This window comes from Planococcus citri, chromosome 3 (genome assembly GCF_950023065.1).
Source record: "Planococcus citri chromosome 3, ihPlaCitr1.1, whole genome shotgun sequence".
NCBI classification, from domain to species: domain Eukaryota; kingdom Metazoa; phylum Arthropoda; class Insecta; order Hemiptera; family Pseudococcidae; genus Planococcus; species Planococcus citri.
Window position 1 is genome coordinate 59,284,269 of NC_088679.1, and position 23,606 is coordinate 59,307,874.

Sequence of the window (23,606 nt, forward strand, 5' to 3'; positions counted from 1 at the left end):
TTCAACGGAGTGTTTAAATTTCACTCGTAATAAAACACCCTTACCCTTTTCTTCGCCGTTGCGGCGTGTTCGAGATTCGAGAATACGAGTAATCCGAAGAGTCTGCATGTCTGGCGAGAACGTGAGAATTATGCAAAAGATTTTTAAATTTCAACGTAGGTGTGTAAGAAGTACGTATATATGATACGGTATTGTATTTTATGATGCGTGTGAGAGGGTAAAATTACTCCTCACATGAATGTACGATCGTGTTTTGTGGTAAATTTTAAGTCATTTTTTCTGAGTTTGAGGCATTTTTGAAAATTTGAGACATTTTTGGAATAGGTACATATAAAGCAAATGTGTCAATATTTTTATCAAAAATTGGTGCTAAATTTGAAGGAGAGATTTTATTGAATTTTTGTTCACTGATTTTTTCGATTGAAAATATTTTTCAGTGCTCACAATATTCAAAATTATTCAAATTTATTTTCACTTTTTGAGTTCCTGGCTCAGCTTGATACATGAAAATCGAAAAATTCTCTCTCACATTCGCAGGTCTTCAATCAGAAATGTAGAACGTCAAAATTGCCCAAAAAATTCTTAACTTGAATATATTATGTACTTATCAACAGAATTCCAATTTCACACTGAAATATCCAAGAGTAAAAATAAAAATGATTTTTTTTCTCTTGAAAATTTTCTCGTTCTGCAATTTTTTCAGAGAGTACGTACTTAAAAGAGCTTAAATTTAATTGAATTCTCAAAAATCTCATCGAGCAAGGTATTCTCGAAATCAAAAATTTTAGTACCTGAATTTTTCCAAGTTAGCCTGATACGTGAAAGTGATTGGGAAAGATAAAAGAAGGAGAAAATCCCCAATTCAGAAAGTGCTGATTGCTCATTGAATTTTCTCTCAAGTCTGAAAGAGTAAAAAAAAGTCCGAAAATTTTTGAAAAATGATGCAAGCTTTCCCTCAAAAGTCATCTCTTTATCAAAATTCAAAATACACAGCTGATTTTTGTAGGATCTTTTACGAATTTCTGAAGGATCTTTTGCCTTTGAGTCAATATTTTCAAACTTCGTGATCTGCCTTTTCAAAAAATGTGCCATAGAGGTCTTGGTATTTTTCAAATCTCCCCCCCCCCCTCCCTCCCCAAAAAAAAGTGTTCTCAAAATTTAGAAATGTTTTACGATTATTCGCTCTCCTATATTTTCTTGAATAATTTCTCATGATAGAAACAACATTTTTTTAAAAAAAAGTCATAACTAATTCGCTAAACTGAGATTTTTTACATCTTCCTCAATACAAAATCAGATTTTTCTCACTTAATTAGGAAAAAGTCAATTTTCAACAAATTTTTGATGAAAAATTCAGGACTTTTGGGCCAAGAGTAGGATTTCTTTGGCACTTTTCATCTCTCAGCACCACTCTGAAAAAAGCAGCTATTTTTCATTATTTTTATAAGACTAGCAGAGAACTTCTCAAAAACCTTTTTTTTTGAAAAAGTTGACGAGGACTTCGCTGAAAAAAAACAAGACCATTGTTTTCCTCAACATTTTTTTTTTCAAAAACACCAACAAAAAATCTATGATTTTAGATCAAGGTAATCATCAAACCAACTCCGCCAGAGAATCCCAAATTTCCACCAATAATAACCTAACACGAAGAAACACCAACTCATCCAATTCCCTAATCAGCTTCGTCATTTCTCATCAGCTTATCTCTGACTCATTTTTCCAATAAAGCAGCACGAACAAAGTCATCATAATATTCAACCCTTCAAATACTCGCATTACCCAACCCCCTAATCCTTTACAACTTCATTAATCTTCAGTATAGTTAAAAACTCGTTTATTTCAAATTTCGGCGCAGCAATTAAATTTGTTTATTTAACAAATCGTCTCGGTTATAGCAGTACCTACCTACCTGTTTCGAGATACACGCAGGAAGAAAAATATTTCTTGTAAAAACGTTTAAACAATTGGCCTTAGGTCTGAGCCTCGCAGTCGCAGGTACCGTTATTACCGTATGACGCATACTTGTTGAAAAAAGGGATGCGAAGGGGTTAATACGTAGTGAAACGAGAACAGAAAACCTATAACCTTTATTTAAGTAAGTATAGTTCACGCGTGAGACAAGGGATGCTAAATAACGGTAAGGTGCATTTACCTAGAGGCCAACAAAGGCATAAGGTTTAGTCGTGACGTACGCGAGCAAAAACACGACATAGGCGCCTTTCTTAAGCTTTTAAAAACACCACAAGATTCCAGGAAGATGAAGAAGAAGAAGACTACGAAGCGTAAATTCTTCGGTTAATTTTGGCTTCTTGAAAAAGAGGGGAAAAATTTATGTCAAATATCCGTACCTAATATTTTTGAAATCCATCATTCACATGCCATCGGTATCTCGGAATTTAAAAAGAAACTCACCCTGTAAATTAGATAAAAACCTGTTCCAGCAAACGAAATCGAAACCTAAGAAGATGATTTACCCTCATCATACCGTTATCCAGGTCTAGGTTCCGGAATCCATTACCAAAAACAGAGATATAGATATAGAGAAAGATGGAAAAAAAGGACAGACGAGCCGATGAAGCTGAGGTCGAGACCAAATAACAAGACCATAGAGCGATCATTAGCAAAAGACTGTAGCTCGTTACTGGGTTCGCTTCGTTCTTCGAAAATTGTGAAACTACCTTTAGGAAAAATTATACGTAGCTGCGACATGTGACAGTTAATGAAACATTTCGCTTATATATTCTGACAACAGAATGCCAGTCAGTAAACGTCTTCATTAAGGACGTATCTTTTTGTATGTATAGTACCTATTTCGTCTATACATAATAATAACGTGTCTCCGAGTAGTACGAAGGTATTATAGATAACGGGAATCATCGCTAAAGTACATTATATCTATGTAGATAGGTATATGTAGTAAGTCCTTCCTAGACATCTTTTGTGTTAATCGTCAAAGAGAGGAACCCGTATCTTCGATCAGCCCGAAATAAAAATAGTACACTTATATACCTTCAAAGATATAATTAGATAAGCTAATCGTTAACGAATAGCACCGTGCTCGTACATTGTATTTTACACACAATTAGCCTCTCTGCTCTGCCTTACTAAAAACTACCTCGCTACCTAATTGTAAAATGATACAAATAGTCAGGAAATGAGTAAGCTAGTTAAGCTAATAATTTAACAATCTGTCATATTCGCTGGCGTTTGTGAAAAAAAATAAAATAAAGAAACAAAGACATTATATTCGACAATTGTCTAAAAGCCTTAAACGATTTGGACTTTTTACACCTTCCTCGAGATATTTTCAGGTTCCTGGTCGATCTAATAAACCTTTAGACAAGTCGACGAGGAAATCATCAAAGAAGAATATATAATTAAAGGTATTTCTTTTAACGCTTCGTGTTGGTAGGATTACACATACACATATAGCTAGAAAATGTGACAAGTCTCTCAAACAGAGAGTCAAACACCACGTAGCAAAATACAATTAGAGGATCAAACAACGCCCTATACGTGAACCCATCCAACACATCCCGTTCTGCGTACCATATTATTTTATATAAAGGTGGAAAATTTCATCAAAATGGTTTGTAAAACATTTTCGGCACAATACAAAGTAGGTGATATACTACGTAGGTAGCAAGGCACTAGTTAGGTATACAGAAGACGACATATTTTCGAGACAAAGTCACCTATAGAAATTTTTAGTTTGAAACAAAAGACGAAAAAAAAATTTAATAAAAGCTGACTCGTCATCTGCCGCCCTCCTTCGAGTAGAAAACTTCAAAGAAGATGAAAAAAATATATACGACGATTAAAAAGCGATAATCTTACGCATAAAAATACTTTGAGAAGAATTTTAAATCACATCGTTTCGTATTACTTATTAAATTTCTATCTGTCGAACGATTTTTGTTATTAAATTCGAACGAAACAAAGTACCTATATTATAAAGTTTACACAAAACGATGCCTTCGAGGATGATTGAATAAGCGAGCTATAGTTCTTGTGTTTCTGGTGGATGTTGTACTCATATATACAGAATACAAATTACCATATGTACTCGTACACGATGATCGTTTGGCATTTTTCGTCTTCTCTACATATAACATATACAGAGATAGAGAGGCATATAAAGACACGAAAAGCGAACAAATGCGACGTATAAGAAACTCACCCTCGCCTTAAGTGGAGAATACGACATCGATATATCGAGACATCGAGCCTACGATACTAAATTTAAATCATTCTTGGTAGAAAGTCGCAGACTCTCGACTTAGGCGTCAAGCTAACGAGCTAAATTAGCAGCGAAAAATTCGTGACTACGTGCATCTGCTTTCTCGAAACTTTTCACCTAATCTGGCCGTGATGATCGTTGCGAAGCGCGTACTTTTTAAAGTGTTAATTGTACAAATTTACAGATTAGCCAGCCTTATAGAAACAACGGGCATGGACACAGACTTTGTAAACTCACGACATTCTAATCGAAAACAATATCTGTGAACTTTGCGGTGTACGTAGTCGTCGCGGATACGTTGCTCTTTTACTACCGTTTTAGGTTTATAAAGAGTGTCTGCGGTGAGTGTAAGTCGAGCAATGAGATCCGGATACGTAAGTTAGTGGGTATCAATGAGAACAAAATTTGGAAAAAAAAATACTTGCGATGTCAATTTACTAAACAGATGGTATCAATATGTCCATGAGAGTTGAAAAAATTGATTTTGAACGAGTTTGATCAACGAAATTGAAATCATTTCGAGGACTGCAAAAATACAAGCACCATTGACATTTGACTGACATAAAATTATTGAAGGTTCAAAGACTTGGAAATGGATTTTGAGCAACTAAAAATTCGATTGCCATCTAATTGTAAATATTTAACCCCGAAATCTGACATTTTTGCAAATTTAAGCTGCACAAGGGGACCTAAAATTTCTCATTTTTTTTCTCAATTTGGGAAAATTTTGACAAATGAGATTTTCAAGGACTGAAAATACAGTCTAAAATCGCCATAATCTGAAATTTCAACTGCCAGAGTTGATTTTTCGATTTTTGGCAAATTTTTAAAAATCCAAAAATGGCGATTTCCTTATGTTTTTTTCATTTTTTTTTTTTACGAGTACTTATGTACTTTTTTCAAAAAAGACGATGAAAATAAGTTTTGAAGCTAATATCGACTCTCCAAAACCGAATCCCATCATTTTCAGCCATCCTGGAGCCTCCAGCACGATTTTCAAATCCTCCAGAATCTTTCAATTTTTCCAAACAGTGAAAAAATTACTTACAGAAGAAGAAAGTATTCCCCAACTGGCAGAAAAAATTTTGAAGTAGAAAAAGCTAAATCGAAAGAGCATATTTCAGGTGCTAAAGTGCATTTTTCAATTTTTGATGAATTTTTGAGAATCAAATTTGGGCCAAAAAAGCAAAAATTCAGCATGTTTACTGTTTTTGACCCCACAAATCGATTGGAAACGGTTTTATTCGCGTATACTCGATCAAGACCAATTTTGGAGTAAAATTGAAAATTCCAAGTTTCAAAAATCTGCTGGAGGTTCCAAAACCGCTCAAAAGGGTTCGAAACCATTTCTAATCGATTTTGGGCATCAAAAATATGGTACATACCAAATTTCATCTTTCTAAGTCAATTTTGTAGAATTTTGATTTTTCCTCTTATTTTGGCCTAAATTCTATTTTCAAAAATTCACCTAAAATCGAAAAATGCACTTTACGAGTAGAACCTGAAATTTTGTCAGGTGGCGTATTTTTTGCTCTTTCAATTGAGCTTAGCCATGTTCAAATTAGGGCAACTAGAAATGAGTTCTGGCTCATTTTAAACATAATTTGGGAGGGTTTCAAAAATTGACCGATATCTCAAATGGTTTCATTTCAAGGTTTTTCAAAACAAAAAAATTCTCGACCTTTGCTCTTTCTCGACTTTATTTTCAACTCATCGACCAGGAATTTGAATCTTATCGAACACCCTGTACAATGACGAAGTGAAAACAACATACTCGATGCACTCTTCTATATTATTCGCAGCATTACTCCACTCTCGTCTGCTTTGCTCGGCATAAAACACCACAGCATCGCTCATCACTCGACGTATTTTAATATTCAAGGTAAACCGGTAAGATGCGAGCTTTTATGTACATCTACATACACCCGTAGCAACGGAATCGGTGAGAAAATACACCCAAATCGAGCCATTGCTTTACGTAATTCGTGCCCAAATCCCTTTTCGTCGACGTCTCTCACTCTTTCGCCCTGCTCCACCATCTCTACCAATAATCTAGTTAACGCGAGGAAAATTCGAATTGTAAATTTCACCCAAGACCAAATCCACAGCAAATCTACCCTCGTTGTGTCGACATGTTTAAATTTTAATCATTTTCGCTTCTTTCTGCTTTTCGTTGTGCTTTATCCTGTATGTATACGTTGTGTTTTTTTTTTCAGGCTGTATTAAAAATTTAGAAAAATCATCAACACCCTAACAACGTACACGACCACGCAATTGCATTTTCTGTTCCTTTTTTTTCTCGATCTTATACGTAGGTAATAGGTATGTGTAGGCATACGTAGAGTAGCAAATTCTCTATACGACGATTGAAAAAAATATATGTATAACAAAGCGAATTCAATTCAAAACCGATGAATCTTTCAGTCGAGTTATTTCGAAGAATGAATATAGGTGACATGTTTATTATACCTATCTTATGGTTATACACTTGAAAATTACACTTCAACGTTTTTCTATATACTTCACGTACCTACTACCTTTAAACCTACGAGTATAAACATTTTCACTACTTATATTCGAAATCGTTCTCGCTTTTGCTATTCAAATAACACGACCACGCGATGCTAACAATTATTATTGAGGTCTAGGCGTACAAAGCCACCGTATAACGTTCTTCAAAAACCTACCATACATATCTATAAACTAACAAAATCCATATTGATAAATGATTAATGCGTTCGAAAAATATGAATTCTTTTTATACACATAGTTAGGTACTCTCGTATTCGATATTTTTGTTACCCAGAAGTACGAGTATATACGAAAAGAATAAAAAAATAAATAAAAGATTGTAACTCGTATCGACTTCTCTCTCGCTATCCTTTTTTTTTCACTTGATGATAAAAGTGCAGTAACATTCGATAACGTCGTCGTAATATTTGCCTACTTATTCGAAAAAATATATAAAAATTAACGAAAAAAAATTATTTTATCTGTTTTTTTCAGACATTTAGACAGTTCAAAGATTGATTCATATTGGTCATAAAAAAATATACTTGGTAAATAAAATATTCGTACATGGGAATTTATGACAATGGATTAACAACTGACGGCGTCGTTGAGATTTTTTATAAATAAATCATGTCGACGAATTTATCTTCGAATTGATAAAAAAAAATCAGCGTAATTTACGATTTTTGGGTTTGCTATTTCAAAATTGTGGAATAATTTGTGGGTTTATGGTTCGATATATGAGAGAATATGACGTTACAAGGATAGCTATGTGTCATGAAGGCGACAATGAGGCAAGAAAAATGAACTCGTGTCTCCAAATTATTGAACGTGTGCAGTTATCAGAAGTCTTTTTTCATATTTTTATACGAGTACAAGTTGATAACAATTTCAAAAAATGAGCCATTCGCGATCATTCATAACCTGAATGATTACGTGATGAAAGAATTCAGCATCGAAGCACAGAAAAAACATCATTTTTTGAAGGGATGGGGGGGGGGGGGGAATAAATATCAACTTTGAAGAACACAAATTGTCGAAAACAAATTTTAATTTTAATTTTTTTAAATTATTCTTCGATTCAAAATTATTTGAACTTTGATCATCAGTTCGGAGAAAAACAAAACAAAATTTGAAAAATTAATCAAAAATGTATGAACTGATGTTAAAAAAAAATAATGAGGGAACTTCCATTCACTAAAATCTACTTTCAAGAAAAAATTGGATCTGAATTTTCCAGTTTCAATAAAATCGACGAAAAAAGAATCAAAAACAGGCAAATTCTTATTTTTTTCAATTTTGAGAGCTTGTGATTAGGTAAACTGAAATTGAAGAATTCAATTGATATGAAGTTTTTTCCTTTTCAAAAATAAAAATGAACTAATTCGATACAGCGACACAAATCATAATTTGAAAAAAAATCCTCTCAGGATAAAATGGGTCTTTTTTATTTCAATAATTTTTGCACTTTCCAGAAATGAAAAAAACTTCCAACTTCTGGTTTAAATTAAATTAAAACAAAAAATTTTTTGAATGCCAGAATTTCAAATTTTTTTAATTTCCATTTTTTTTAATTTACAAAAATTCACGCTTCAAATCCCCAACATTTTTTCATTAAAAATACAGGATCACCAAAAAATCAAAAAATTTCTGTTTCTTGACAAAATTGTCAAAATTTGCAAAAAGTTACGTAAAAACACAATAATTTTATATGTACTTCAATTCAAACGCAAAATTTTCAAAAATTCAACAAAATTGCAATTTAACCAAGAAATAAATCCGAAGTATTTTTTTCAAGTTCTTTCAACGTAAGTAGTTGAGTTTATCTAAATCGAATATAAAACTGGTTACTCCACCAAAAAAAAAAAATCACATCAAAAAACTACTTTTTGCACTTGCTTGAGAAATAATTCAACTTCAACGCGCTTTTTCCTTCGTATCGTAATTTTGCCACAACTTTCTAGCAACTCTTTTTTTAAAAAAAGAGAATTTAAAATTTTTCTACCTCAATGTTACAAAACTTCACACGTGTTTATTCGCATTAGGAAAAAAAAAACCTTCACCTTTAAACTCGGTTAGAATCTCTCGACTCTGGGCCGAGCGAAGAAGAAAAAAAAATCGCTAAAAAATTAACGCAGGAAAGAAGTTTAAAGCGGAAGCGTAAAAGTTGATAGTTCTAAATATCGGAAAGTTTGCCTGGTCTGGCTTTTATATTTGAAACCTAATGCGATAAAAATTTCATAAAATTTACCAGCCATTTTAATAAATTATTCAATGAGGAAACGAAGTTATATCGTAAAAAAAAAGGCAGGAGGTATGCTTTTGTTTTTTTCGTCGCGGAATGGGCCGGGCTGTTAAAAATATTTAAATATATTTTTCCGCTTACCTAAAATAGTTAGAAGAGAGAAAAGCGGCGTGAGGTCACACGAAGTACGTCCTTCCGTTGGTATTGTAAATAGGATCGGGTATACTGCTGTAGACGTGATGGAGTACTTTATTATGCCTTTGTGGATAGTCGATGGTCATGTAGCTATGCTGATTGGCTAAATCATCGTCTTCGTCGGTCGTCGTCCTTTGCGATGATTCTTCGGAAACGCAGGACGACTGAGTTGGTACCGAGGATTGGGTTAGAGACGCGGCCGGCGACATTTTATAGTAGGTATCGAGCGACGTAGGAGCAGTGGTATATCTCGCGCTGGCGATACCTTTATCGCAAGTGATTTTTTTGGAATCTGTTTGATTATGTTTGCGGCGAATATCCGGCATTAGGTATCGTAACTTCTCCCAGAAGCGTTTTTCGCCCCACGACAGTACGTGGCACGATTTAAGTATAGATTGCAGCTCGGGACTGAGGGCGCAGTTGTTCGAGGTGATAATTGAGATGATTTTGCGACCTCCGGCGCCATAACGTTCGAGGCAGGTTTGCAGGGCTGCTTTGAATACCGGCCTTTCCCATTCGTTTTGCAGGAAGCTCAACGAGAGCACTAGGATGATACGTTTCGAGGCGTCCGAAGCGCCGAGTAGACTATCGGTGAGATATGCTGGACTCATGACGTGCATATCGCGATAATGCAGGCATAACGAGTACCCTAGTCTTTCGAGACTAGCACTGATCACTTGGTTAACGAATTCGTCGTCTTTTAGGCTGTAAACCATGTAAGCGTCGAATAAACGATCGCTGTCGTCTTCGCAGCTGTTACCGGTGAGGATGCGGACGCCGTAGTGGCTATGGAGCCAGAGTTTGATATCGTTTTTGAATATAAAGGCTAAGGTGCTGACTAAGAATACGATGATGAATAATACCAAGCTGGCGGCCATGAATGGTACGTAGTCGGAGCTGAGTACGGAGGAACTGCTGTAGAACGAGTCTCGATTCACGTTGCTAACCGAGTCGACGCCGTTGTCTTTACCTTCGGCGCAGAATTTCAATGCAGCGGCTACCGAGCGTTCGCTATCCGAGCACCGTACGTCGTCCATTTGCACATTTTTGTTATCTTTCAGCCAGCTAATCAACTCCCTGATGTTGGAACATTCGCACGACCACGAGTTACCGGCCAGCGAAACCAACGCCAGATTGTCTGACGTGATACGTTCGACAGCTGCGAAGCTATCGATACGGTTTTGTTCTAGATGAAGTACTTCGAGTTGTTTCAATGGTACGAAAGTCGATTCGGCTACGTCTTTGATGTGGTTACTCTCTAGGTACAATTCGCTGAGCTTTTCTAATTCGTTAAATTCGAACCCCTCGAGCGACTGCAGATCGTTGTTTTCCAAATGCAAAACTTTCAATTCGTTGACGCCGTTGAAAGTTTTATTATGAATGGTGGCGATATTGCTGTCGTTTAGGTATAAAACTTGCAGACGTTTTTTACCAATGAATACGTGACTATCGAGTTCGGCTAGGTTATTACCGTCCAGATAGATTTCGGTAGCATCCATCGGTATACGACTAGGTACGGAAGAGTAACCGGCGTTCGAGCAGTCGACGATATTCGACGTCCACAGATGATCGTGGAAACAAGAGCAGTTCGTCGGGCAGGTCATTTCGCAATCGCAAGCGTCGTATTCGCAACACTCGCATACGGCGAAACAATGCGACTCGTAAGGGCACAGGAACTGCGACGGTTTTAGATCCATTATCGATCGAACGGTCTGTCCGCGACCGTAAATCACATGACAGGAGGCTGAGTCTACATCCATAACACGGGGATACTGTCGATTACTGCTGAATGAATTTACACGAGGTAACCATTCCATCGTGCAATCGCATACGAACGGATTTTCGCTGATGTAGAATTGCGGTAACTCTTTATCTTCGGGTACCGGATCTAGACGCAGGGCAGCCATATCGATGGTACGAATTTGATTATCGAATAGCACAACCCGGCTCAGATTCGCTTTTCTCAGGAACGTGTTTATTTTGACTTTTTTAATCACGTTGTTATTAAGGAAAACGCTTTCGACGCTGTCTGGTATCGACGTATCGCTAATTTCGGCCAACTTGTTGAAACTCACGTCGAGCATTTTGATCTGAAGCGTTTCGCGTTTCTCGAAATAATTACCGAGATCGTTGATGCGATTTTTGTGCATATCCAGCCATTCCAAACTGGGTGGCAAGAAGGAGTAATCGAACCAGAGAATATCGTTATCCGATATATTCAGCCAGACTAGATTTTGCAGCTGTACAAACATACCGCTAATATCGTTCAGTTTATTCGCATCGAGACGTATAGCGTGTAGAGTTGAGTTAACGCCGAAGGCAGCTCTGTCCACGAATTGTATACGATTCGAAGCTAAATTCAATATCCTGAGCGACGGTAAGGTGCTGAACGTGTTCTTGGTGATATTGGCGATATTGTTATTCGACAATATTAACGTGTTGAGTTGATCTAAATTATGGAACGATGTATTTACCACGCTTTGAATACGATTTCCGCCCAAATCTAAGGTTTTCAAAAACCTCAGTTCGCGTATAGCTTCGGGAATTTCGCTGAGCTTGTTGCCGTGTAAACCTAGATCGTGTAGGTTCGAGCAATTCTCGAAGGTTTTCGCGTCGATCGAAACGATATGATTATGATCGAGGAATAACTGATTGATGACGTAGAGTCCGCTGAAATGAAACGTTTCCACCGTGACCAGTTTATTGTGCGTTAATTTCAAAGCGTGCAAATTACTCAGCGTCGAGAACGAACCGTCTGCTATGCTTTCGATTCTATTATGTTCCAAATTCAAGATCTGCAAGCTGTACAGATCTTGAAATACGTGCGAATCGATTTTGGTGAGTTGATTGTGTCCGATGTTCAGCACCACCAAACGAACTAGCCCGCTGAACGTATCTTTGTTTACCCACGAACTGGTCAATTCGTTATGTGACATATCCAATATGACGAGCTGATCTAATCCTTCGAGTAATCCCGGAGCCAGCACGTTGATCGAATTATTAAACAAATACACCTCTTTGAGATTCCTCGTCGATTGGAATAATTCGGGCGGCAACGCGGTCAACCGGTTATTAGAGATGTTCAAAATCAACAAAGACTGCAGCCCGACGAAAGCTCGATCGGCCATCGAATTTATAACGTTATTCTGCAGATAGAACTTCTGCAGAGATCTCAAACTGGTGAAGCCATTATCTGGTAACGAGGTGATTTCATTATCCGATAAATCGAGTAGCTCTAATCCAACGTTGCATGTTTTTCCAGGCGCCGACGGACCGTCTCCCCAATCCGAGAAACCCAACTCGAACACATTCTGCAACCGGTTCGACGATAAGTTGAGATGAGTCAGCGTATGCAACGGGCAGAATAACTCTTTAGGCAACGACCAGATATTATTATCGGATAAGTCGAGAAATTTCAGCTGAGGCAGGCCGCGAAAGCTTTCCGAATGGAACATCATATTCATCGCCGACCAATCGCGATTATGAGTCCTCAACGTTAGGTAACGTAACTCGCGCGACGGACTTAGCACTGCGACCGGAACATAGCGAATTTTACAATACTCCAATTTCAACTCTTGCAATCTACGTAATTGCGTTAAAAAACTATTTTCTAAACTACTTTCGAAAAATAAAACGTCACTGCACTCTAGATGGAAAGACGTAATTTTATCCATTTCGGTGGACGTTAGATTGGCCAAAACGCTATCGGCGTTGCTGATGGTACGAGCGCGACACTGCAACGAATACGTAATCGGCGAATCGTCGCCATTATTTGGGATCTTTTGCCAAAGGCAGGATTGTTCGTTGTTATGAGCATTTGATGACGATGATAATATCAACACCACACATAAAAACAATAAACCGAAAGCCATTGCGGATTTTCTACATTTACGTTAATTCATCATCGAAAAAAAAAATTATTCGCACCACTATTTTGAAAAAAAATTACACTTCAACTTCGAACAAATCAACCATCAACCGATTAAAAATAAAACAACGAAACACCGAAATACAAATATTTTTTCGAACACTATCACTATTATTTATGTCGGTTACATTTACGAAATCGGCGACTTTAAAAACACTTTCAACACTAACTCGTCACATGAATACAACGCGGATACCGACGAAACATGACTAACTAACCGGCTCCGTCTGTGTGAGAAATTCAGGCAAATCCGTCGTACCAGCTACGGTCGCCAGATTGTAGCACTATGCAAGACTGCAGTTCTTAGGCGGTCCATAGGGCGGATCTATCTCCCTTCCTGGTTCGGCCGGCAAGAGGGATAGGGAAAAAAGTTACAAATCTTGCTCGTTGTAGATGGGTATACTCATCCACCATTTTGTTCCTTGAAGAGATAACAGTCTTGACAGATTCGTAGGTATTGCATACAATTTCTCATGTAAAAAATGCAATTTTTTCAATTAAGTTCTTGAGGATCAAAGTTGCGGAAAGTGGTCAAATTGTGTTATCCCTGTTATCAGTCATACATAGTTTTGATCAGTAACCACTTTCCGCAACTTTGATCTTCAAGAATTCTTAACGGTTGAAGGTACTTAGAGCTTTCGGTAAACAACCATTTTAAATAAGAAAAAATTACGAACATTTTGATGTATTAAAATAAGTACCTATGTGTTCGATGAAAATTTTGAGTAATTATTTTAGTTCAAAGTTCAATACTTACTATCCGCAGCTTGTTTTCGCAACTTTAAACTGCGACAACTTTTGAACGGTTGCATCTAGAGCTTTTGGTAATAGCTCATTTTAAAGAGGATGAAATTCCGAACATTTTGCTGTATTGAAATACCTAGTATTTTTAGTCTAAAGATGACGTACGTAGTATGCAAAAATCAAAGATAGAAGTAGGTATTCATAAAATCGTTATTTTTACGCGAAATGATCAAAATTCAACACCAATCGATAGGGAATTTCATTGTCTTTAATTTAAGACTGCATAACAGTTCACACGAACTCGCGAACAATTGAAAAAATTGCATTTTCTACATGAGAAATTGTATGCAATACCTACGAATCTGTCAAGACTGTTATCTCTTCAAGGAACAAAATGGTGGATGAGTATACCCATGTTGTAGATGATTTCCGAAACCAGTAGTGTTTACATATTACGGGCGCGATAAACAATGAACATTTAGAGGTCAGTGGCTTCCGTTGTGAGTGAAAATTTTTCACAATACAGATCCCAAAAATCTCAATCTCAGAGGCCGGTTTTCAACGATAAATTCGCCGATCGGCGATCGAAAACCGGAGACTTCCTACTTGAATTTAACAGCCTACGTACTATGATGTTGAAATGAAGATTTGAATATTTTTTTCATCGTGTCATTAATACCTGTACACCGTAGACCTACCGAACGCTGGCTGATGGAGAAATTTACCTGTTACGATTTTATCCGTTTGACATTTTGGACATTTAAGTATTCTAATCTAACGCTCTTTATCACTCAATAAGTCGCTTACAAATCTATCATTACACTTCGATAGGGCTTCATTTCTCAGCATTTGTACCATTTAGTATGGTTTCCATAAAAGGAAGAATAGCCCATGATAACTGAAATTTTATGGGTAAGTTCCGTTTCGAAGGATCTTTATCTTTTAGAAACTTGCTCAGCGTAACTCGATATCAAAAATATAAATTTGATATTCAAACATTGGAGTGACTCTGGACAGTGGACAGAACGAAAGATCGAAATGATCAATTAATCAACCTATAAAAATTATAAATATCTTGCTTGATCAGATACCTATGCTATAATTCCTAAATAATTGTACTAATTTATCTAATTGGTTGTTTTAGTTTGGTCATGAACACTTCTTTATACGCTGAAACATGATAGTCGGGGAGCCCACTTAAGGTTCATTTATAGTGGCGATAAGCTGGCAATAGAAAATTTTTACAGAAAATCGTGGAATTTTTTCAAACTCAATTTTAAGCACTTTTGAACCTTTAAACTTGTAAAATAATAACATTTCTTGTAAATTCTGATGATTATTCACTTTAATAAAAAGTTTTCAAACTTCATCTCATTCATCACTTTTCTATGGAAAAGTTAAAAAATTTTGACTTTTCCATAGAAACGTAAAGAAATTCCACGGCCACTATAAATGCTTCTATAGTAACAAAGTGGTTTTAACTTTTCTGTGGAAAAATTCCACGGCCACTATAAATGAACCTTTAAGGATAAATTGCACCCCCCCCCCCGTCGATCCTCCGGGACAACTTTTTTCCTAAAGGGGGAGACTTAAGGGGCATTTCTAGACCTTGTACTCAAAAAAAGTGGCCCTACATACAAAATGGCGGCCATTTTGATTGACAGGTCTGCCGAAATCGCAGATTTTGCGTTCCAACATAGGACTTGCACAAAATTTTTCAAACTGTGCAAAGGTAGATCGAAAGATCAAGCAAAAATTTATCACCTGTCAAAATTTCAATTGCTAAAGTGCGTTTTTCGATTTTTGGTGAATTTTTGAAAATCATGAATTTATAGGCCAAAAATGAGGGAAAAAATCAAAATTTTACCGAATTAACCAAGAAAGCTGAGATTTGGGATACACCCTATTTTCGACATGCCAAATCGATTGGAAACTGTTTCAAACCGTTTAGAGCAATTCTGGAGCCTCCAGCAGATTTTTGAAACTCGAAATTCCCACAAAATTTCACCATAAATGGAGTTGGAAAGCCGAAACTCATTCTGCAAACTAATTTCACTACGCTACGAAGTCAACTGCAGAGGGATTTCAAGTCGTTTTGGGGCCTCCATCAGATTTTTGAAACTTTAAATTTTCACAAAATTTCTTCAAATGGAGATGGAAAGCTGAAATTTACTCTACACTCCAATTTTAACACCCTCTGAAGACGACTTCAGGTGGGTTCAAATCATTTTGGAGCCTCCAGCAACTTTTTGAAAATTACTGGAGCCTTCAGATTTTTGAAACTTGAAATTCCCGCAACATTTTACCAAATGGAGTTGGCAAGCTGAAATTTACTTCGAAAACTAATTTTAATACGATATGAAGTCGACTACGTGGTGGTTTCAAATGGTTTTAAATGGTTTTGAAGCTTCCAGCTACTTCTGGGAAATTTCACTTTTCTAAAAAACACCATACGACCTCTCAAAAAGTGGCTGGAGGCTTCAAAACGACTTGAAATCCACCAGCAGACGACTTCGTAGCGTATTAAAATTAGTTTGGACAATGAATTTTGACTTTCCATCTCCTTTTGATGAAATTTTTAGGAAATTTAAAGTTTCAAAAATCTACTGGAGGCTCCAGTAATTTTCAAAAAATCCCTGGAGGAGCCAAAACGACTTGAATCTCCCTGCAGTTGACTTCGCAGCGTATTGAAATTAGTTTGCAGAATCAATTTCAGCTTTCCAACTCCATTTTGGTGATATTTTGTGGGAATTTCGAGTTTCAAAAATCTGCTGGAGGCTCCAGAACACCTCAAAACGGTTTGAAGCAGTTTTCAATCGATTTGGCATGTCAAAAATAGGGTGTATCCCAAATTTCAGGTTTCTTAGTCAATTTGGTAAAATTTTGATTTTTTCCCTCATTTTTGGCCTAAATTCATGATTTTCAAAAATTCACCAAAAATCGAAAAACGCACTTTAGCACTTGAAATTTTGACAGGTGATAAATTTTTGCTTGATCTTTCGATCTACCTTTGCACAGTTTGAAAAATTTTGTGCAAGTCCTATGTTGGAACGCAAAATCTGCGATTTCGGCTGACCTGTCAATCAAAATGGTCGCCATTTTGTATGTAGGGCCACTTTTTTTTGAGTACAAGGTCTAGATATGTTTCTTAGGACTCCCCGTTTAAGAAAAAAATTGTCCCGGAGAATCGACGGAGGGGGGTGCAATAGATTCTTAAGCGGGCTCCTCGACTATGAATCCTTTGGAATTATACCTACCGAACACTTATATTTTGTAATGGTATAGGTCATATAAATAAATCTGTTTCATTAAAATTTTTCCTATCACCCTTTGAGGGTGTAAGTACATAGAAGTACCTTTTTTTACATGGAGGAAATTTTTTTTTTGCTTTCACACTCCCTAAGCCTGTTATTTCAAACGAAAAAACTCATGCCATGAAATTTCCAAAAATAAGCGATGCCATGTGAGCCTTTCAATCTCACAAAATGTAAATAAAAAATTAAAGCATAGAGTTGGGCATAATTTTTAAAATTGTAAATACACTTTCTTGCATCTTCATCACGAGTGCTTGGTAACTGATTTGGCCCATTTTTTTTTCAAAAGTAAAAGAGCCCAATCCCATGAAAAAGTTGAACTTGGTCTTGGTCCTGCCTAAATTTCTCAAAACATATTGGATTTCTTGAAAGATGAAAAAATATCAGTCATTTAAGGAGGTTTTTTCTTGAAGGGAACTTACTTAAAAGAATTTTGAAAGGAGATTAGTAATTATTATAAGTATTTCAGATTTTTGATTTTTTTCCAACTTGGAGGTCTCTCTATATTAAGAGCCAGTATTGTTGGGGGACTAAGAGTCGGTCTCTTTTGGGAGGGGTCCAGAGATGAAAAATTTTCAAATAATTTGTACAGACATCAATTTTCCATCCTTTTCATAATTTTTATGAGGGAATCAATGTTATTTACATTTAGCCGAAACTTTTTCCTAAAAACAGTGGTTACCTGTTTAAAAGGACTCTGCCCAGAAATGAAAAAATTGTTCAAAAATTTTGAGTAGATATTGACTTAAATTTCACTGGTTTTGACTTATTTCATTTTTTTTCATTTTTGGGAGCTCCTTTCTGGAGGGGGGGGGGAGCTTTTAAAACAAATCATGACCACACCACCAAACACAAAATAAACAACTCAAATTTCCCCAAAAAATATAATTGAAAACTTATCATACTATAAAGATATGATTACAATTTCATTTTAATGATACAAGTCGAGTATGCTTTCAAAAGACACACTTCACCTACATCCGAGATATGTAAAAATTCCGCACATAAATACAAAAGAAAAAAAATAAATAAATACACAGGATAAAAATTAAATGCAACGAAAAAATAAATGCAATAGCAAGGATCAAAACCAACGGCACACGAAGAATTTGCAAAAGCTCAGCTGCCTTCAATATCTCAAATCAATCTGTCATGGGAACTGAAAACCTTAAGGAAACAAATAAGAGATTTCGTAAAAGGAACCAGGAATGATAACATTGCATACTGGAAGATCGCAACATGGCACAGGTAAATTTAAACACGAAAATAAGCTATAAAATACTCAAGCTTAACACAATGATTGTTTGGAAAATAGGAGAAAAAAATGATTATCATAGGATAGTCTCGTAAAGGATGAGAAATACTGCAGATATGTATCTTTATACAAAACAATAAGAGGTAATTAAAAAAAAAAAAATAGAAAAACAAAATGGCACTGTTATCATTAGACAAAAAAAATAATACTGTTCGAATTAAAAAATAAAAGAAAAAAATTGGTCGGAAATATACGATAAAAATACATTTAAGTACATACTTTTCTAAGTAAAATATACAATACTTATTGCAAAGGAGAAAAAATTGTGCGTTTATCTAAAAATAGGAAGTCACAGGTTACAGCAAGAAATTACAAAATAGATACGTCTACGTATATGTATGTAGTTTGATCAAAATGAAATCAACACGAACGATATGAAAGAGTAAATGAGAAAGAAGAAGCATAAGAAGAGAGTCTATCAAATCAAAGGAAAGTAAAACAACGGCACATCGTTGAAAATCAAAGAAAGAAATGTAGTTTTTTTTTCAAACTGACTAGAGTAATATTACGTCTCAGAGAAAAAATACATACAATAATCGATGCAATCGAGAAATTTACATTGAAATTACCTAAACGACAAGTATTTCAAATACGTGTAAGTGTTTCACATTTTTTTCCGTTTGTTCGAAAAATACGCCGGAACGCGGTACAAATACGTTTGAATAACGTAAGAGAAGTACGCGCTACTTTTAGGCGAATTGCGGCCAAACATCAAACAGATGTTTCCGAACTTAGTCTGAGTAAGAATCTGTTTGATTTAGGATGAATAATTTCTTCGCTGATGTTGAAATGGGGCAGATCGTATATTGTACAAAGTAATGAAACGTCGTTTTGGCGTAGTTGGAAAGTAGTACCATTTTTCATCGGTCTGGAGAGCATTTCGTTACAAATCAATGACCAATTTTGAATTGGTTTTTGTTCTTTTTCATTCTGAAAATGAATTTATGATTAGAATACATGCAAAATTTTATAAAATGACGAAAATTTCTTATCAACGTACCTGTAACACGGGAGCAGTCGATAAAAATGGTTCCAAAAATGCACGAGGAGATAAATCGTGACTCAAGCAAATTGATAAATGTTGAAGAATCGATTCAACCGAGTGTCTGGGTTGTTGACGAGTAACACGTAAATATTTTTGAAGAGATCGAGCCAATGATGGGAACACAGCTTGGGCTGCTTCAGTCGGATCCATGGGCATGCCACCGGAAGGATCATGGTTGATTCTTTTAACATGGGTAAAAGCTTCTTCGGTAGCGGTCACCAAGCGAGCTTTTCTTTTCTTGACTCTACGCTCGTAATCGTGTTCTTCGTAAAAACGTTCGTTGTGGCTAGAATCACGTCGTCTAGAATGTCCATTTAAAACGGTCCTGGATTGACTATTCTGTAATTTAAACCAAGTATTATTGAATGAAAGTCCTTTAGAGGAATACGAATGAACGTATATGTATAAGCAAAAATATATTACTTGAAGAGTATTGTTTGTAAAATTGTCAACATCGTAGAATTTGAAACTGGTCGTGGATTTCTTAGATTTTGACACCGGTAATCGTTCCAGATACGGATTATAAATCGAGAATTCTGTGTAATAACGTTCCAAAATCCAAACAGCAGCTCGTTGAATACTAAGTTGACCAATAGCATAAGAACGACTTTCACCATCCGGACTACGTACAACCTAAAAGGAAAACTTTGTAGTATGATCTTCGTAAAATAGCATATCCCTAGATTAATATTTACTTTAACGTAATATCGTGGCTGTAGATGTTTTATTTCGATGAGGATCACTCCTATGTAATGAATAAACAACAACGTATCAACCAAGCTCGATGCATAAGATACCAAAGTCTTATACTCCAATTCATCTTCTCCTTTAACCATTCCTCTTGCTCCTGCACAACATAAAACATATTATAAAGACCTCCCTTGCAATGAAAAAGAATTAAACCATCCGGAGAATGCCATACCTTCGGTAATTTGTACAAAATAAAACAGCCAATATGCTACGCAGCAAATCAGAACCAATAACAGAACCGCTGAACGAAACAAGAATATTCTCGGCATAGTGGATCTCGGACGTCTTAAGAATATAGCCCATGATCCAATAGCTAACAGAATCATTTTGAAAACCAGCGTGATCATCATTCCTTTACATTCGGTACGGCATGATAACAACATAGCTTTTTGTTGGTCATTTAAATTAGCAACGACAGAAGGAAAAAATCCTAGAAAAGCAAAATCATAGTTAAAATTAATAATGATTGTATTCTATTCGTTCGTGATAGAAAGAGAATTTGAAAAACTTACCAATCTTTGGCAAAATTAACATAACTAAAGGACTTAGAAATGCTATCAGGGAAAAAACAATAGTAACGATAGAAGTGATATATCTATGACAGAAGAATTTAATTCCACTGTCAGTTTCGGAACCAGGCCATAAGGCCATATCTTCAACAGAACCAGATTGCTCCGAAGTGTTTCCGGTGATCGCAGTTGTGTTTTCGCCCCAATTTTCATCTTGAGGCAATATTTGAACTTCGATCACCTCTTGTCCTCCTCTGGAATCTTCTATGGTGACCGCAGTTTGATAAGGAGACATATTGTCACGCTCAGAACGATAACTTTTTACACTTCTATAAAATACAGCGATATCAAGATATGTTTGGAAACACAATACGATTACGATGGTAGATAAGAGGTATCCTTGTACCTGTTCAGTGAACGATTATGAGAATAACCATTACGGTTTGAATTTGATCGTGAAGTATGTTTAGAATGAGGTTTTAACCTTAAACTTTGATCACTGAATCCAGATTTCACCGATTCTGTTTCCATAACTTTAGCAGATAACCTGATAAAAACAAACACAATATTTATTAGATTAGAAGCTCACAAGGTACGTGCGACGGCTTATTTTAACCAGAAGATTTTCAGATATTACTAATTACTACGATGGGAAAAAGAATGATATAAATTCCACACTTACTTTTAGTCTTAGTCTAGTCTAGTCTATTTCTGGAATCCCATAAAAGCAACATTTCTTTGATTTTCGTTTAACAATATGAAAGCAAATCGCGGTCAACTTTGCGCGAATTGATCATCAACTTGAGCACTATAGTTTCACGACATGTTTTTAGAATGATTAAGATATAAAATGAACTATTAATATATTTAATTAATCAAATAATAAGAAACACTAGAAAAAGAAAATTAATTGATTACTATTACTACAGAAAAGAATTTGTGTACGAGACGAGTGTTTGGAATTTCATCTGGAGCATTACCAAGTTCGTTCGAGCATCAAGGTTTGTTGGATTGTGTGACGTCATCATGTTTATTTTTATTCGAATACTTTTTAATTTTTTTTTTATCTTTTTTTTCCAATCCTGAACCAGTGAACCTGAACTGAACTGAACTTTGAACTTTGAAGTTTGAAGTTTGAAGATGATGAAATTCTTCATTTCTTCAAGGAATTTATGGAGAATTGGAGAAGTCTTTCTAGTTTCTTTATATTGAGAATTTTATTTCTATCCTGAAATTCAGCAAAATTCTTTTAAGATGTCAGATGTGTGGAACTGGAAGGACCGAAGGAGGCTTATGATCAACTTTTTGTTAAATATGTTGAAGAGAAAGAGAAACAGATTGAAGCTGAAATAGTATATTATTACAATACAAGGAGCGAAAGTGAAGTATGTTTGGTCGAGTGCAATTTGACTCGCCGAGCCGAAGGCGAGGGGAGTTAAAGCAAGAGACCAAACATTCTTCACGTCGCTTCTTGCATTGTAAGATATTTTTCATTATTCATGCTACGAAAATAAGTTTTACGCCCGTTTTTGGTTAACGTGATGAGTATGGCCCTTTTTTTGCTTAGTAAATATATCGAATACGAGTACTAAGCCTCCTAGAAAAAAACTAAAGGCATTACGTCGATTGGAAATTTAATTCTCTACAATTTTCCTCGACTTCATTTTTCCGTAGAATGCTTTTTTCCGCCTCCAGGGCGCTTCAAAAGTTAAAAGATCTTCATTTTCGACCCGGGTAAACATAGAGCATTTTCGTAGCATGCACGGAGGGCGGAAAACTTATACTTTCGTAGCATGTATAATGAAAAACACTTCTTCAGTTTTCACTAGGGGGCTTCGCCCCCTAGGTCGCTCCGCGACCTCCACACCCAGATCGCGCACTCGCTTCGCTCGTGCTGCTCACCCTGGCCCTCTCGCTTCGCTCAGGCCTCTCGCCCCTCCGGGGCTCGCTTTTTTAACAACTCAACACATGCCCCTGCTCCTAAATGCAAATCAGCTGAAATGTGTCAATAGCAAATTCTACTCTAGAGTCTGGTTCTAAAGTACAATGTTTAAAAAAATTCAAGTTTGAACAATATTTCTATCAATTTTTACAATGAATTAACGACATTTTTTTTCTCAAAAAACTTACATCTATTCACTTCAGATTTATACTTGGGGTGTTGAATTACTCTGGTATACTTATACTGACTTGATGATTATCATAATTTTTTAGGAGTAAAATTTCTGAAATTCTATTTGTAAAATTGGGTAGAAAAATGTTTAAAATTCTTGTAAAATGATGGCATAAAATGAGTAGGTAGTGAGTATGCTGGAGTAATTCAATCCTATTAAATGAAAATCTGAGGTAGGATAGTCAAATTTGTATCCCAAGTATAGAAACCCTACCAGTGGTGGCTTAGCTAAGGGAGGGACGTGACTTGAGCCACCCCCCCCCCCGGCGAGTGAAAATTAGAAATAATGCACGCAATAATGAACCGTTTTTTCGTTTTTTCGACCCATTTTTTTCAACAAATTTTCGCTCTCACTTCACTTGAGCAGTAATTGCACCTTCATTTCCATACAAATTATCATACATTACGAAGGGTTTCCATTACATTACCTCTAATTTCGATTTTTCATACCTAAAAATCTGGTTTTGCCCTCTCTTTGAGAAAATTCTGGCTACACTGTACTGAACCCTTCTCCATCTTCACTTTAACTTTTTTTAGAAACAATGTTCCACTAAACATTTAAATTTGTGCTGTTGAAATAAAATCCTAACCCAAAAATGATCTCAAGTGTAGAACCTCCTCTCCTTATTATTTTAAC

The 23,606-nt window shown here is 35.9% G+C and overlaps 2 protein-coding genes across 4 annotated transcripts in view; both read right to left on the minus strand.

Annotated features, from left to right (window-relative positions):
* Positions 1–13,342, minus strand: part of LOC135841492 (toll-like receptor 6) — a 106,010-nt gene extending 92,668 nt beyond the window's left edge. For both annotated transcript variants that reach the window (XM_065358466.1, XM_065358467.1), the window contains exon 1: positions 9,138–13,342. In XM_065358466.1, coding sequence (XP_065214538.1) covers positions 9,173–13,063 — 3,891 coding nt within the window. In that variant the 5' untranslated portion in view covers positions 13,064–13,342 and the 3' untranslated portion in view covers positions 9,138–9,172. The remainder of the gene's footprint in view (positions 1–9,137) is intronic.
* Positions 13,343–18,047: 4,705 nt separating this feature from the next.
* Vang (Strabismus domain-containing protein Vang) lies at positions 18,048–21,742 on the minus strand. Of its 2 annotated transcripts, none has more exons than XM_065358469.1 (8): positions 21,479–21,742; positions 21,203–21,343; positions 20,800–21,122; positions 20,460–20,717; positions 20,233–20,384; positions 19,961–20,170; positions 19,493–19,876; positions 18,048–19,422 (listed from the first exon to the last, which is right to left on the minus strand). In XM_065358469.1, the coding sequence occupies exons 2-8, from the start codon at positions 21,325–21,327 to the stop codon at positions 19,204–19,206; spliced, it is 1,671 nt and encodes a 556-aa protein (XP_065214541.1). In that variant the 5' UTR covers positions 21,328–21,343; positions 21,479–21,742; the 3' UTR covers positions 18,048–19,203. The 2 variants fall into 2 exon arrangements, with proteins under 2 accessions (XP_065214541.1, XP_065214540.1); XM_065358468.1 differs by having other exon boundaries at positions 20,800–21,125; positions 21,479–21,741.
* Positions 21,743–23,606: the final 1,864 nt, after the last annotated feature.